Source organism: Eurosta solidaginis, chromosome 5, assembly GCF_040869045.1.
Source record: "Eurosta solidaginis isolate ZX-2024a chromosome 5, ASM4086904v1, whole genome shotgun sequence".
Classification (NCBI taxonomy): domain Eukaryota; kingdom Metazoa; phylum Arthropoda; class Insecta; order Diptera; family Tephritidae; genus Eurosta; species Eurosta solidaginis.
The window spans coordinates 198244503-198261396 of record NC_090323.1 but is presented as its reverse complement, the minus strand read 5'-3'; the positions used below and the strand labels follow the sequence as shown (position 1 = coordinate 198261396).

The 16894-nt window shown below is 37.7% G+C and overlaps 1 protein-coding gene across 4 annotated transcripts in view; it reads left to right on the top strand.

Moving 5' to 3' along the window:
- axo (axotactin) overlaps nt 1–16894 on the top strand; it is a 296029-nt gene that overhangs the window by 114109 nt on the left and 165026 nt on the right. For all 4 annotated transcript variants that reach the window (XM_067787399.1, XM_067787402.1, XM_067787400.1 and 1 more), the window contains exons 7-8: nt 3645–4175; nt 9922–10118. In XM_067787399.1, the coding sequence (XP_067643500.1) occupies nt 3645–4175; nt 9922–10118 (728 nt within the window). The remainder of the gene's footprint in view (nt 1–3644; nt 4176–9921; nt 10119–16894) is intronic.

Genomic DNA, 16894 nt, shown 5'->3' with positions numbered 1-16894 from the left:
TAAACAGAAATTTATATTGAACAAAAATTTGTTTGTTTTCAAACTTAATCCATTTGCTGACGTGTTTTGATTATCGAAAATTTTTGACAAATTTTTCAAGCTAACTTTTGTTATGATTTTGTAGAGATTTTCGTTCATTTCAGAGTTGCATAGGTAAAGGAGTTTTTAGAAAATTATAACTTAGTAGTAATCTCTTCGTATGGTAATGATTTTACTGCAAATCCTCTTATTTGCAACCTTCTGCTAAGTTCGAATCACTAAACTGTTGAATAAATAACTCCAGTATTTAATAATGCAAAATGGCCTTTATTCAAGTAATTCACAATAAATAACTCGACAGATAGCGTGCTTAATCGAAACTGAACTAGCGCCTCTACTGTTGGTGCTTTTATACTCTATGATTTCCTCGTTGCATCTTCTAGGCGCTTCCATTCTAGAATCTAATAGTTGGTTATCTGCTATAATTATAACTACAGATGTACGTGTATAGCTCTGCGCGTGTGTTTGTAAGCGACACTTCGACAATTATAATTGCGTATCTCAGATAAGATATCTGCATGTGTTTGTGCGTTGCTTCTCCGCTGCGTGTACGTACATATGTGTAGACATAATGATAGAATTATTGATGTGCATCAAGTCACTGCTTAGCATCGGCTTAGAGATGGCAGTACCCCTTAGTGTTGTTAATATTCGTAACAGTATTAATCGTGCTTTAATGTTTTGATTTTGGAAAAGAATTCAAAGCAGTGGTCAACTGCTAATATGCGTCCAAAGATAGTGAGAGAGGTGTCAAACGACATATATTGAGCTTGACAACAATAATCCGAAAAAACTTTAACTCTGACCGGAGATATTTGCGATTGAAGTTGGCACTTTTCAGAAAGGTGTTCTCCGCAATAGATGACGCTCCGGCCAGCAAAGTTTTTCTATCGGAACTCACCTATGGAAGCAGAGGTAGTGGACGGCCCCCATTACGCTGGAAGGACCAGGTGGAAAACGATTTAAACTCCCTTGGTTTGTGCAATTGGCGCCGGTTGCCAGAGAGAAGAAGCGATTGGCGCGCCTTGTTGGACGGCCATAACCGTTTAAACGGTTAAGTGCCAATTAAGTAAGTAAGTAAGGTCTGCCCAAAAATACAATGGATCCCATACCCGGTTTCGGAGGAATTCGGCTCATTTTGGTCTCTTTTTAAGGAAATTAAATTTTTATTTCCTCCTTCGCATGATTAATACTGATGTCAGAACGTGTCGTTTGGCACCTCTATCGGTATTTTTGGACGCGTATTAAAAGTCGACCCCCTTTTTAGACTCTCAACGAAATTTTGCATGGATTTAATTTTAATCCCACCCCATTGGTAAACTGGGCAGGGTAAGTTTTTGTAAGCCGAAGGCCGCCAATTCAGAAAGGTGTTCTGCGCAAAACTCGCCGGTTTCGGAGGAACCCGGGGTCACCTTTCGGTTTTTCGTTAATCGCTTTTGAACTACTCAACATTTTTTTTCTCTGCCTTCGGATTTTTAATTCTGAGATCAGGATATTTTTGGACGCGTATTAACAATCGACCCCTGTTGTAAATTATTACCTTATTTTGCTTTCTCCCTTCAAGGAAACATGGTACCTATAAATAGAATTATCAAGATGAGAAAAAATTGCATCAGCGATTTACTCAAGATTAAAGCTAAGACATTGTTTACATATAACAAGATTATCTACATTTTCGTACTAAACTTCTAATCGTTAATTAAATTACTAGATTTTCCATATACAATTTTACCTTCGATAATCGGTAATTATGAAACAACAGGAGAGATTTAAGCTTCCTTCACCAATTTTCGTTTCCGTCATTGGTTCTGATTTCGGTCCCGATTTTGCGATGAGTTTGCGTTCAGCTATCGGACCTCATTTTGATACTAGTTTCGTTGTAATTCCGGTACTCCTTTCGGTTCAGCATTCTTCTCTAGCTTTGGTTCCTATTTTGTTCTCGTTTCCATTTTTCGGTTCGGGCTTCAACTTTAGTTACTGTTGCAGCTTTAAAATTCTTGTGTCAGCTTCGGTTTGAATTAGAATTAAGACTATCCATAATTACCTCTTTCGAGACACTGTTGAAAACATCGGCAGTATCTATGAAAACACTCAAATTTGTTCGCCTCGCAGGGATTTTCAGAAGGGAAAATATTTGTGGTAAACGTGGTATAAGCTTATTTTGTAAGTGTAGTATAAATTTATTAGAACGGCAAAATAAAGATGGGAGGATACTTCCGGTACGAGGGAGAAAAATATACGTGCTAATTTCTTAATCATAATAAATCGACAGAAATATAAGGAATCATAGCATTTTATATTGTCTAACTTATCTGTAGCCTTTGGGGTACAAATTTACTTATCTTTCGTGCCTTTTGTAGGCAAACCCCAGCGTACTCCGTATCTATCCTCGTTTTTTAGCATGGCAAGGAATATTCCATCTAGGCTCCGCTTACTCGATTTTGGTATTAGCCACAGTCATGTCCATATCCCATTATGCATATTTATCAATCCCTACTCTCTTTTACCCTAGGCAGGATTTTTCTTAATTTTACTGTTTCTCCGAAGCACTCCATGTTTCCATACAAGTTATTCCATGAGGATCGCTTTGCTCCGCTTATTTTAAAATTTCAGATACTAATCAGATTCCTATACTCGAATAAGCGCGACCTTCTCCCTTTTTAAAACAACTCTCATCTGTTTTTGAATAATTCCTAGCTCATTGCTCTATCACGGATTTACTAGACGAATTTACCAACGTCTTTATTGCGATACTTTTGAGTTCAGCAGTAGTCTTCAACAGCGGTTTTCAACATTCCTCGTTAATGGTTTTCGGAACTTGTGGGGTCTGTTGCTCTAGGGTGTATAAAGGCTTTGTCCTTTCCCACCCTCTTTAGGAGGATGCTGTTATGTCCCACGTATAGAAATCTCAATGTAAGCTTACACTTGCTTACGCTTAACTAATAAATTAGATTGGCCGAATTTTAGACCCCGGGCGATTTAGTGTGGTATAAACCAGTAATCTATCATCTGAGTATCAAATAAGAAAACCGAGCCTCATCCTAAAAATGTTCTCTCTAGTAATTTGGGAACGAATGCATCAATTTTTTAACGAAATCCAATAAAATTTTAGGACCATAAGGTTTAAACAACTTTTATAATTAAATTAAAAAATACTATGGCTGTATAGGAAATAAGGAATAAATATTTCCTATTGAAATTTAGAAATAAAATTATTTTATTATCTCACAATGAAAAAGATTAATGACAAACTGAACTATGAAAACTTGTCGAACAGTAAAATTTAAATGTTCGTTGCTAAGCAACACTTTTCTTCTGAAAATTTGAACTGCACAGCCACAGCTGCATTCAGTCTGTAGGGCCCTTACGATTCGCCGAGTTCAACCTATAATTAAAAAAAATAACAATAAATAAATAATAAAATTAATAACTTAAAAAGCCAGTACTTCACTTAAAAAAAAACTACAACTACGCGCTAACACACACACATACATATGAAACACAATGGGCCTTTTACTATTAAATCAACGCAATACAAAACGTAATCCCTTAACTCATTTAATCACCTTTTCTTTTTTTCTTCTACACTTTTCACCCACCCATAGCTGCCACCATCATGACCCTACGCGGCTCCAGCTACGTCTCGTATCGCATCTACGATTGGAAGGATCGTGTCCATTCCTCAAATACGCGCATCAGCCTCATGTTTCGCACACAATTCGATGATTCGGCACTTTTTTATGCGAGTGGTGAGTCGCTCAAACATCAATACATTGCCGCATCAATAAAAAATCAGTCAATTCATGTTGAAATGGATTTCGGTGATAGCGTATTGTCAACAGTACTTACCGATGAGTTAACACGCAGTAATTGGCATAATTTAACTATACATCACACACGACGCACTGTACGCGTCATTTTGGATCAACAAATGAAAATATTGGAGATTCCACCAACTTCTAGCGGCAATTTACTATTTGATCCGGAAATTTATTTTGGTGGTGGTCCGGATTTGCACAAAAAGAAGGGTTTACAGTCACAAAATAATTTTGTTGGCAGTCTTAAATATGTTTATTACAATGATGTGTCCATTCTGTATGAGCTGCACAAGAGTAATCCAAAGGTGCATTATCATGGTAAGTAGCGATGGGGGAGATGATGATTAGGTTAAGTGTGATATTAATACTCATATACTTTACACATATGTCCGCATTAGCGTGGGCTACATCTTGTTAGTCGCAGAAACTTGTAACTCAACCGAAATAATATCGAAACAGTGCCGATACGCTCCTTTAAATCCCCAAATTATTCAAAGTTAGCCTACAAAAATATTTCAAAATAGTACTGCATTGATCCCGAAATGGGTTACAGTTGATCATGAACACATTCCCGACATGGTCCTCAATTCAGCGCGCCTACTATACCGAAAATTTTGAGCTCAAGTCCCTGGAAAATCAATAAAAAAATATTTTCCTTTTATAAGATAAAAGTTTTTCTGGACGGAGTCGCAACTCGGCAGTAGTTGGACAAACACTCTGAGTGTATTTCTGCCATGAAAAGCTCCTCACCCAAAATTTATCTGTCATGCAGATCAGTTCGGAGTCACCGTGAAACATGTTGGTTGCCTACATCTTTGTAGGAAAAATCAAAAAGTGGGAGGGCTCAAATTGAAAGAGAGAGACTCGACCTAAATTCACTCGGAGGTATAACCTGCCAGGTATTTTTTTATACCTTTCATGAAAATGAAATGGTATATTAATTTCGTCACGAAACCGAAAATTGTAAGTCCTTAAAGGAAAATAGATAGACCCACCATTAAGTATCCCGAAATAATCAGGTTGAAGAGCTGAGTTGATTTAGCCATGTCCGTCTGTCCGTCTGTCCATCTGTCTGTTTGTATGCAAACTAGTCCCCCAATTTTTGAGATATCTTGATAAAATTTGGTGAGCAGGTGTATTTGGGTGTCCGATTAGACATTTGTCGGAACCGACCGGATCGGACCACTATAGCATATATCCTCCATACAACCGATTTTTCAGAAAAAGAGGATTTTTGTAATATCTTACCCAATTTAACAGATTGAAGTTTCAAACTTTACCATATACTTTCGTATATTGCACATATTGTTGCCTGAAAAAATTTATGAGATCGGTCGTATATATAGTATATATCCCCCACAACCGATTGTTCAGATAAGGAACTTTTCGTAATTACTGCCCTATTTTAAGAGCTATAGGCTTCAAATTTCAGCGAATGCTTACGTATATAGCATATATTGTTGTCTGAAAAATCATAGAGATCGGTTGTATATATAGTATATATCTCATACAACCGATTGTTCAGATAAGAAACTTTGCGCAATTTCTGCCCCGTTTTAACAGTTAGAAGCTTCAAATTTCACAAAATGCTTTCGTATATAGCATATATTGTTGTCTGAAAAAATCATAAAGATCGGTGGTATATATAGTATATATATGGTGGTATATATAGTATATATATATAGTATATATATATATTTTCGCAAATTTTAGCCCCATTTTAACAGCTAGAAGCTTCAAATTTCACCGAATATTTACTTATATAGCATATATTGTTGTCTGAAAAAATCATAGAGATCGGTTGTATATATAGTATATATCTCATACAACCGATTGTTCAGATAAGAAACTTTTCGCAATTTCTACCCCATTTTAACAGCTATAAGCTTCAAATTTCACCGATTGCTTACGCATATAGCATATATTGTTGTCTGAAAAATCATAGAGATCGGTTGTATATATAGTATATATCTCATACAACCGATTGTTCAGATAAGAAACTTTGCGCAATTTCTGCCCCGTTTTAACAGTTAGAAGCTTCAAATTTCACAAAATGCTTTCGTATATAGCATATATTGTTGTCTGAAAAAATCATAGAGATCGGTGGTATATATATTATATACTTCATATAAACTGTCATATTGACCCCTTTTTTACGGCTAGAAGCTTCAAGATTCATCAAGTTTCATCAAATAGTTACGTTTACGTCATATATTTTTGAAATACGTGATTCGTAGCCATAGTTTTTACATGCAGACCACAAAAAACGTGAAGCTTTGCATCCTCACACAAAGTACCTACCTGTTTTTTATTTTATATTTATCTTAAAAATCGTTAAGGTATGTAGATCTGTTCACTATATATTTCTTATCTTATACATCCGATTATTCGGAGATTACGAACGGGATAAGATTATTGTTCAGCCCCATTCATGAAAGGTATGAAGTCTTCGGCACAGCCGAAGACAGTCCCGTTCTTACTTGTTATTTATTTGTTTAGTCACGAGTTTATACGCATGAAACACAGATAGTCAAATAGTATTCATGTAGAAGCTTCTGGAAAAACGTGAAAGGCTTCAATGAATCTGCGATGCCTAGGGAAATTCTCTTTACAAAACTTGCCCACGTGAGATATCTGAGGGATGTGATTGGTTGCTGTACGACAGGTAGCGAAGAATCTCAGAAGCTTGCGTTGGAAAATTATTTTTCTGTTGTCCCAATCCCTCGCCGTTTCTCCTAAAACGTTGGAGCTGCTTATTTATCTGTACATAAGGGATAGGATTCCACGTTGTTACTATCCGCATTGAAGCATACCCATTGTAAGGCCGGGTCAACGGAAACTGCTCTCCAATAAAGGGATCCCCAAAGTACGAAAAAAATTTGCTCTGGGTGCCTTTCTTGGCATTGAAGGAATCGGGAGCAACTGTGCAACTGAATTTTCACAGTGACGTGGGTGGGGAGGCACCACAATCGAGAGAAAGGTGGCACAGCCACGCCACAGCGGGCTGTTCTAGCTATTCAATTATAGGGTGTGGTAGTGATAGAACTCCTGGTAGAGCTTGAAGGTAGAGCCTGTCGAGTTGTGTCCTATGCGTATGACATGGCAATCAGAGTCAGGTATAAAATCTGGACACTCTGCGTAATTCTCTGCAGAGCTATCTGGAGTTGGTAACTAGGTGGGTTGGTCATGTGGATTGCCTATCAAACCTGCAAAAACGGAACTTGTTCCTCTTATGATATGATGCAAGATCTGCGCTTTCAAAACACATTCGGTTGAGGGAATTCCGCGGGAGAAAGGTCTGGGGAGGCATCGGTTGCCTTGTACTGTTGCAGGGGTCTTCGCTTGAGCTAGGACCCCTCCAAAAGTAGTACACTGGCTTTATGAAATTGAAGTAAAACTGATCTAGATCTATGCGGTAATGATCTGGTGAAACGCGCTTAACACAGCGAGCATCATCAAAATGTTAGTGTCAGTACAACGTACAGCAATGGTTGGTTTCAGCGGCGCTCTTAGCATAACACCTACCTTAGCATTGAATGTCATGCTGAGTATGCATTGATAGATATTACGGGCAAGGCTGCTGAACAGAACAAACATCCCCTCGAGAAAGGAGAGAGGAAAGATATTAATCTGGGGCAGTGGACTGATTCACGGGCCGTCTGTAAAGTGTTTTACCTAATGACAATCAGTAGCCGCTTTTTTGTGCATGCTAGTGGAAATAAAACTGCGGTAGCCGTGCTCCGCCTACCACACCGAAAATCCTGGGTTCACGCCCGGGCAAAGCAACACCAAAATTTTGGAAAAAATATTTTGAATTAGAATATTTCACCAGGGTCGCCCCTCGGCAGTGTTTCGTAAGCACTCCGATTGTATTTGTGCCATGAAAATTTCCCAGTGAAAACTCATCTCCCCTCAAATGCTGTTTGGAGTCGTCATAAAACAACTAGTGCTATTTTAGGATAGTTTAGCGACGTCTTTTTGATTCGATTTCTTTAAATATTGCAAAAACCTGTTTTTCGCCCTCGGATAATTCAGGACTTCATTCACTTAGAAAAGCACGTAATGCTGCCTGGCTGTCTGACATAGTAAGGATTCTCCTCGACGATAAGCCTCTTCTTGGACATTCTCTACCGCAAACTTCTATTGCATGAATTTCTCTCTGAAAAATAGTGGGGTGGCATTCCATTGATATCAACTTCTAGAAGTTAACGCATAAATTCCAGTTCCTGTTTCCCGCCATCATATTTTGATCCACCCGTGAACCAGACCTCTGATTCAGGGGCAGTATATGGATTTCCTGTTTCCCAAAGAGTTCATTCCACAATGGACACCTCATAATTCCGTGAGATATTGAGCGCTGAGGCAATTGCATTACGTAGTTGCAAACCGCGATTTTCTATATATTTTCTTGTTACTTTCATATGCCATAATTGTTCCGTAGGGTTGGTGCCGAGGTGCAGAAATGCCAGAATATACTATGCACGTGTGTACGGATGGTTCCAAATTAATGGAAGGGGTTGGGTCCGCTGTTTACTGTGTTGACCCAGAAATAAGTAGATCCTACAGGCTGCCACATTACTGCAGTGTTTTTCAGGCGGAAAATTAAGCAGTGAAGATAGCAGCAGAAATTATGGAGGAAGCGTGCTTAAGCTACAGTCGTGTCAATATATACATATATTGATAGTCAGGCTGCGGCTAAGGCAATAATCTCACACAGTGCTTCATCAAGAAGTGTTCTGGAATGCAAAGAAGCATTGGAAAAACTTCAACCAGGCCGGACCAAACATCCTTACTGCTTTCCCGGTCATAACGTGATAGAAGGTAACGAAAAGACCGATGAGTTGGCAAAGGAGGGTGCAACACTCGCTGAGTCGGAGATATACGACCCAATCCCCAAACCCAATGTGATCCATCAAGCAGGAAAGGCGTGGACAAAAGCGTGGAGCTGAAAATTTTTAAGATCATGTGCAAAGCCTATGATATGAGACTCACAAAGTGGCTCATATCTCTGAAGAGAGAGGACTTAAAGCTCACAATGGGCATACTGACTGGACACTGCCTTCTGGCGTCACATGCTTATAAGTTAGGCCTCGTCAGTAACAGTAAGTGTAGGAAGTGTGAGCTGCAGGAAGAAACGGTTGAGCACGTTCTGTGTTCGTGTCCTGCGTTCGTCAGGTCAAGGCTCCCGCTATTAGGGGCATCAGAGCTGCCAGATCTCGAGGCAGCAATTAAGCTGGGTCGTATAAATATACTAGTATTTGCCAAGAGGACGCAGTTATTCTATAACATATGTCCTGGCACCTGATTGCGGTTCTTTCGTTTGGTCGCTAAACAAATTCTGGTAACACTATGGACACATTCAGTCTTTCTGAGGTCTTTTTTTACCGGCCAGTTCAACCTAACCTTACATATACTCTGCCATGTTTCCACTCTTTAGCTCAGTGACATTTTGAAGTTTAAGTGCAACAAGTGTTGCCTTTATCTCCATAAGATTAAGGCAATCCCCGAAGCATTGGAACCCGATAAGACACCACAACAGGGTCTTAAGGAAGTGGATTACCTTACCTAAATGTCACGGAAACCTGGCAAGACAACTGGAACCCGTAAAATCCAGCTAGAAAGGATTTGTTATATTGATGAACATCTGAATAACCATCAGCATAGTAAACGCTCGTATAAAAAATGGTATTTGGCCTCAATCAACAATGAACTTCCACAGTTTCACTAGAAGCGCCCAAAAGCTTTAAAAATATCTGGCATGACGCGTTGCTGGAAGGTATCGGGCACATCAATTTAGTTCTTTAAGGCACCAAGCGCATTAACGTCCCTTTCTCGTCGCACCCGTTATATCAATAGAAACGAGTCAATACAGTACGGGCTATATTTAAAATTTCTTGGACTCATATTTGAACTGACCTAGTCTAATGTATGTTTAGGTAAAGACATACATAGGTACAACTCCTTTTACTATATTTATATATTATATTAATATTTGCATATCAACATTTGCGAATTACTTACATCAATATCCACATATAAATATTTCTTGCCCTTCTCCTTCTAGGTGTTCTCGAAGCAGAATTCATGGAGAATGAAGTCAATGTGATACCTATAACCTACCCATTCGCAACATCACACATTTGGTGGCCCATAAATCATGCCGAAGAATTTAATATTAAATTCGATTTCCGGAGTAGTCGTACATCAGCAGTTTTGGCATATAGTGATGTGACAACAGCATCCGGAAATGGATTTTGGGAGGTGAGTGTCAATGAAAGTTAAATGTATGTGTGTTTAAATACTCCAATATATTATATGTATTTATCAGAGAAATACTCTATTTTAAGAAAAATATATGACTTTTGGGGGGTTTGTCATAATGCGTGGTTGTATTTGCGTAGCAGATGCTCATGCATATACACACACATATACAGGGATGTGCAAGTGCACGGCTTTTAGACAGTGTAGATGTGAAAGGAACAAACAAAAGCTTTAACAGTGGATCAGCCAACGACAAGTGCTAATCTGAAGCTTATTTAAAAGCACTCATATATGTTATTTGGACATATGTACATGGATGACTAAAATTTTTATTGAAATACTAAAATCTAAAATATGAAAATAAACTATTATCTGCTTAAACATCCGATATGAGTCCGAAATATGTGAAAATACGAGCCGCAGAAATATGATCATATAAGAGTATTTGTGGCTCCATGTAATGAAAATTATGAACTATATACCAACCCTGGCTTATGTATGTACATAGGTGTACCCTAAATTTATGCGTTTAATCAGAATTTCATTTTTTTTCAACCAATATTGAGGATATGCTTTCTCATTTTTAATGCAATGTCCTGATCTAGCTCATCTAATCCCTTGTATGAAGCACATTATGGGCATTCACACGCCTATTAGGAGCCATATCACACTCTTATTTGGGCTCATATAATGTATAAAATTAAGCTCATATCGGTCAGCCATCGCAAGAAAAGAAATACATTCACTCCAGACTCATAAATGAGCTCATAATTAGCGTAAATGATCTGAATTATGACTCCTTTCAGAGTACTTTTTGAAGTTGAATGTTTCGCTGGGATGTTTTTGCTATACCTCTTATGGAAGTACGTTGAATCTTGAGATGTAAAGTCCTGCACAATTTGATTTTTTTTCTATGCACACACTGTGATTTAGTTTTGTTCCCGATCTTAGTTCGGCAAACGATCAACATTCACTCGACAACAAATGTTAGCAAGACTTCAGTCGCAATGAAACTACTCTTTTCCATTGTGGATAAAACAAGTGTGATATCTTATATGTCAACTGCCTGACAGGATGTTCAATATGGCTACTTTTTAGAATTTTGGCCGCGTTTTGACAGGGTGTTCAATATGGCGGCGCATAGGGCCGGCTATCTTCAGCGGGTGATAGAAGGGATACAGGATGAGACAGCGATAGTCAATTAAAAGTCAGGTGATCCATTCTATTTGTAATTTTGACGTCTGGTCACCGTGGTGTGATGGTAGCGTGCTCCGCCTACCACACCGTATGCCGTGGATTCACACCCCGGGCAAAACAACATCAAATTTTTAGAAATAAGGTTTTTCAATTAGAAGAAAATTTTTCTAAGCGGGGTTGCCCCTCGGCAGTGTTTGGCAAGAGCTCCGAGTGTATTTCTGCCATGAAAAGCTCTCAGTGAAAACTCATCTGCCTTGCAGATGCCGTTCGGAGCCGTCATAAAACATGTTGGTCCCGTCCGGCCAATTTGTAGGGAAAAATCAAGATGAGCACGACGCAATTTGGAAGAGAAGCTCTGCCTTAGATCTCTTTGCAGGTTATCGCGCCTTACATTAATTTTTTTATTTTTATGCAGAAGTTCTCACACTTGTTTTATCCGCAATGCTCTTTTTAGTTGAAGCATGAGCGGTGTCTGAGCAAATGCTCGATTTTTATGCATTTAGCCCATTATTTTTAAAAAAACTTATGGGTATGATAAAATACAAAAACAAGCAGTGCACGCAGAGTACCTTAAATTGATGACTATTAAATTTGTCCGACATTCCTTGATTTTTGCGAAGCAATCAATATCAGGTGTTTTTTCAGTACCAGAGTTCGCCCAGTGCTTGAAACTCGACCAAAGCATTGATCACCCATTATAGCGCATACAAAAAAGGCGTGAGTAGGAAGTACTCGTGAAGTCTATGGTGTACGTCTAGAAAACTTATGTTGTTAAGGTAACTAAAGCTCGCCCAGGAGTTAAAATTTAACCACAACAGAGGTAATTTTGCCAGAAACAAATACTATCGGACTTTTTAAGAAGGGCTTCGTCGGTGTCTTATCTGTAAAAACCGATACCGAAAACTTTATGTTTTAGTATCGGCAGCGAGTTGTTGGTTTGTTATCGGCGGGTAAACACCTTGTAATTGGCCTTTTATCCGACTTATATAGCCGGGTTACAGACTTCACATTGACTTTAGAGTATAGTTTTATCGCTATCGTTTTCATAACAAGCCAATGAGTCGTCGATAAGAAATAGATAGCACGCCAGTAACAAACTGGTAAAACTCCGAAAAAAATCAATACATTTTTGATATCGAATACATAAGCTTTTGATAAAAAATCGAGAAAATTTCTAAAACTAATCGAAAACACGCCCATAATAAATTGGCAGCTTTCCTATAAAGAATTGATAAATTTTTAATAACTTATCGATATCTTTTTGGTAACATATCCTTAACTTGTCGACAAAAACACGGTAACTCATTGATAACAGTTGTTATCGCTAAAAAACGCATAACACTCCCATAATAAAATGATAACTCTTCTATTCCTCATCGAAAACACACGTTTAAGAAACCGATAACTCATCGATAACAAACCTCTATACTTTATACCTTTATACCGGTTTTGGTTTCGGTTTTGACTTCTAATCTTTTCTTTCCACTCCTCTCCTTTTCCTGTTTTCTTTTCTTTTCTCTTCTTTCTTTCCTTTCCTTGGCTTCGACCCCGTCACATTAACCATAGGGATCGTTATTATCATCCACATCATAATCGACATTTATACTGTTCGTTTCCTTCCTTATCATCAGTTTCATCTTTTTCACACTTCTTTTACTTTGTTGATAATTTCGTTGATTTCTTTTAATTGATTTGCTGTCTGATTTCGCTCATATTGACTACCAAATATCTACCATAACATTGTTACCGCATTACGTTACAGTGTGGTGGCTATAGTCGCGTTTTCCTTTGGTATTCCCACATTCTGTATTACACTTCAACAACAAACACCACAAAGTCTGATGAAGAGAATTCTCCTTTACACTTTTTTTTTCGGTTGATCAGGTCGGTGTTTAGCTTGGTGCTGCTTTGCAGCAATCCGCTTTGGTTGAATTTTGAATTGTATTCCATCCATTTGAACTTTCTCGCACGGCACTGGCTTTGGTTCGATCACGATTCCGCACTGATTTGGGTAGAGATTTAAGTTTACAATCCATTTCCGAGTTTAGCTACGGCTTCTTTTCGATTTCTTTCCGGAATCGCTTTTAACCTAGATTTTGTTTTCACTTTCGACTTCGTTTCCTATTCCGGTTTCATTTCCGATTTTGTTTCTTCCTCGATTGCGGTCTTGGTACCGGTTTCGTTTCTGATTTCGGTTGCTGTTTCTATAAAGATTCGGTTTTGATGTTTACTTGTGTTATCTTTTCTGTTTCTTTTTTGTTGTCCTTTTTAGATTCTTTCCTTTCTTCCGGTCTCCTCTCCTTTCCTTTCCTTCCATTCTTTCCTCTCCTTTACTTTCCTTTTCTCTATCTTCTTTTTTTCCGTCCCTTAATCAATAAAATATATTAGAGAGGGTCCGATATAGAACTTAGAAAGCCACTATCTACGTTTTGGGTGCTAACTTCGAAAATCGTATAACTCAAACTTTCTCGTTAACGGCAAGCACAATTCGTTCCATCCAATACCCTGAAGAAAACTTGATTTTGCTGTTTAGTTAACTAAACAAGTTTAACAAAAAGGTTTGAGTTTAACCCCTCATGTCAGGTTAACTCTAAGTTCTGTAAGTGGGCATTAGTGTAAAAATTTTGAGCACGGTAGAAAACACCACAGTTTGTTTAAATATTTGAGCCACTGTAGATGCATATGCACTTGTGAATGTGTGTGTTTAAATTTGCATAGCATTTGGCATGCATCATAAGCCAGCTAACTCCTCCCTCTAAGCATATGAAAATGAGTATACACTGCAGCGTGTGGATTTACAGCTTATGTTGTAGTTGTTCTTCCAATGTAATAATGTTGCTGTCAACTGCAAAACTCAAATGCTGTGCTATGCTGCACTATATGCTGTCGAAATTGAGGAGAAATTGTCGAGGCGTTTTGCAATTTTCAAGCTGTTATAATCGAAAAAAATTCCCTTTAAAGGGAACTTTCACACACATAAACATGCATGTGTGTGTAGTAGGGCGGGTCGATTTGTGGGGAGGCAAAAAAATCGCCCATTGCTCTGTGAAAATCATATTCTAGGGATCAAAATAAGAAACTTTGCCGAAGGAACCATACCTCTAAAACGAATGTTGATGCCCCCCCAATTTGGGTCGAACTTTTAGGTAGGGCCAAAAAATCAGAATTCGTTTTAGAGGTATTGTTCCTTCGGCAAAGTTTCTTATTTTGATCCCTAGAATACGATTTTCACAGAGCAATGAGCGATTTTTAAATCGAACCGCCCTAGTGTGTAGGTTACAGGGAGCGTCCATTTTTTTTTTCTTTTCCTATTTCCAAATTAATAGTTCAAATCAAATTGCTGGCAATAAGGCGAAAGACACATTTGACAGCTTAGTTAAGCTATTCTGTAACTTTGCAATGAGCGCAAGAACTGCAGCATATGGGTGACGACGAAAAATGAATGAAAAGTACAGATAATTGGCAACGTTCATTTGTTCAATAAGATTTTTCTTTAGTATAGCGAGAATATGATGTTTGGTGCGTATGTGTACAGAAATTATTGGCTTGGTTCCACTTTTCGAAGTCGAAAAAATTGTTTAAACAATTTTACTTCCTTAATATTAGATCGGTTGAATGTTTGTCCGCTTTTCATACAAATTTTGCAATAGATTTTTAAGTAACTTCTCATTGAGCTACAAACATGAAACTTTACAAATAGATTAGAACACCGTGACAATGCAACAAAAGGAAAAAAACCGTTAGGTAGCGCACGGATCGCAATAATTATATAAGTATTTGAAATTTTTCAAACCAGCTTTTAAGTAGCTTCTCGATGAGCTAAAGACTTAAAATTTCAAACTTAATTCAGAGGTCGATGACAGCCGATGACACGACACAAAAAGATTCACTAGGGGGCGCACATGATGAGATATTTAGAAAAATCTTACGAAACGGAGGGAATTTTGGGATTGATTTTTATGTAAGTTCTCATTGAGCTACAACTGTAAAAACTCACAGATAGGATAAGACGACGGGAAAATTTAAGAAAAGGGGAAAAAATTCCGTTACGTGGCGCACGGATCGAAATATTTAGATAAGAATTTGGAAATTTGGTGTTTTGAGATCGATTTTAAAGTAACTTCTCATTGAGCTACAAACATGAAACCTCAGAGACTGGTTAAGACACCGTGACAAAGGAACAAAAGGAGAAAAAAATACGTTAGGTGGCGCACGATCGAAAAAGTTAGATAATAATTTGGAAATTTGAAACCGGGTGTTAAGTAAATTCTCGATGAGCTAGAGGCTAAAAATTTAGAGCTTAATTCAGAGGTCGATGACAGCACAATAAAAAAAGTTTCGTTACGGGGAGCACCGACTGAGACATTTAGAAAAATCAAATGGAATGTGGGGAATTTTGGGACGAGTACTTCGACTATGAGGCATTGGCTGCGTTTTGAGCTACCTTATTCTGCCATCAAAAACCCCCGATTGGGGGTAAACATTTTAAACTGTGTCTTTAAAATATTTCGCTAACCAATTGAGAATTACAAGCATACTTAAGCTTTGTGAAAGCTGAGAAAAACCAACAGGCCGACATCACATCATGAACATCACAATCACGATGGTAAAAGCACCGCAGGGGGACAGTATTAGAACTAGTATCGCCTCTTAATGCGATAGTTCCGCATTAGTTCGGAATTAGTGCAATTCGCTCCAAGGTACTGTTTTAAAATATTTGATTCAGTTGAAATGTATTTGTTTAGATTGCATTGCATATTGTCAGCTTGTTTGAGCGCTTCTATACCTTACGCAATTTTATTTATTTGCATATTTAGATAAATTTTATATTTTGCTGCATTTGAGGGTGTTATCAAGCACACTCGTAGTCTTATATTGATCTATTATTCTATATTTTTAAATATCGCTATATTTACAAACAAATATTTGATATTCAATTTCTTTACTTGTCACAACGCATAGGAATTGTAAAATAGTGATTGAAATAGGAATTCGTTTGTTTTTAATAAATTAAGTGAATTTGAGTATGTGATTATTGAAAAATAACAATTTACTGTGCAATATATTTATTTATGAGATTTTGCACATTTCTAAAGCAAATAATATTCAAAAAAAATAAAAGTTTTGGGGTTTTTAACAAAAAGAAGTATTGTGAATACGGTGGAAACAATTCAAATTGTATTTCTAAACATAGATGACTTAAATACGTCAACGCACATAATATCACTTGAAATTTTACTCTTTCATTGGCCGCATTGTGAAAACTCAACTGTTTGTCAACTGCTTAGTAATCATCTTCCAAATGTCCCCCATAAATATTTCCGATCTATTGAACCAGTTAGATTTTACGTCAAACAATAGATCATACCCCTCTTACGCTACATTCACACAACATGTAAGCATTTATTAGATCTATTTTTCAGCTAAGTATCACAGCGAATTCTCATGATAACGCTCTGGGTGAATGGCAGTCTTCCGAGTTTCTGAAATGTCTGTATATATGAGTTATCGTAAGCAGATGCCGCTGTTGTATTTCGCCTCACACGTAATGGGCCAATTGTGTTAAATATCGCTCCGCT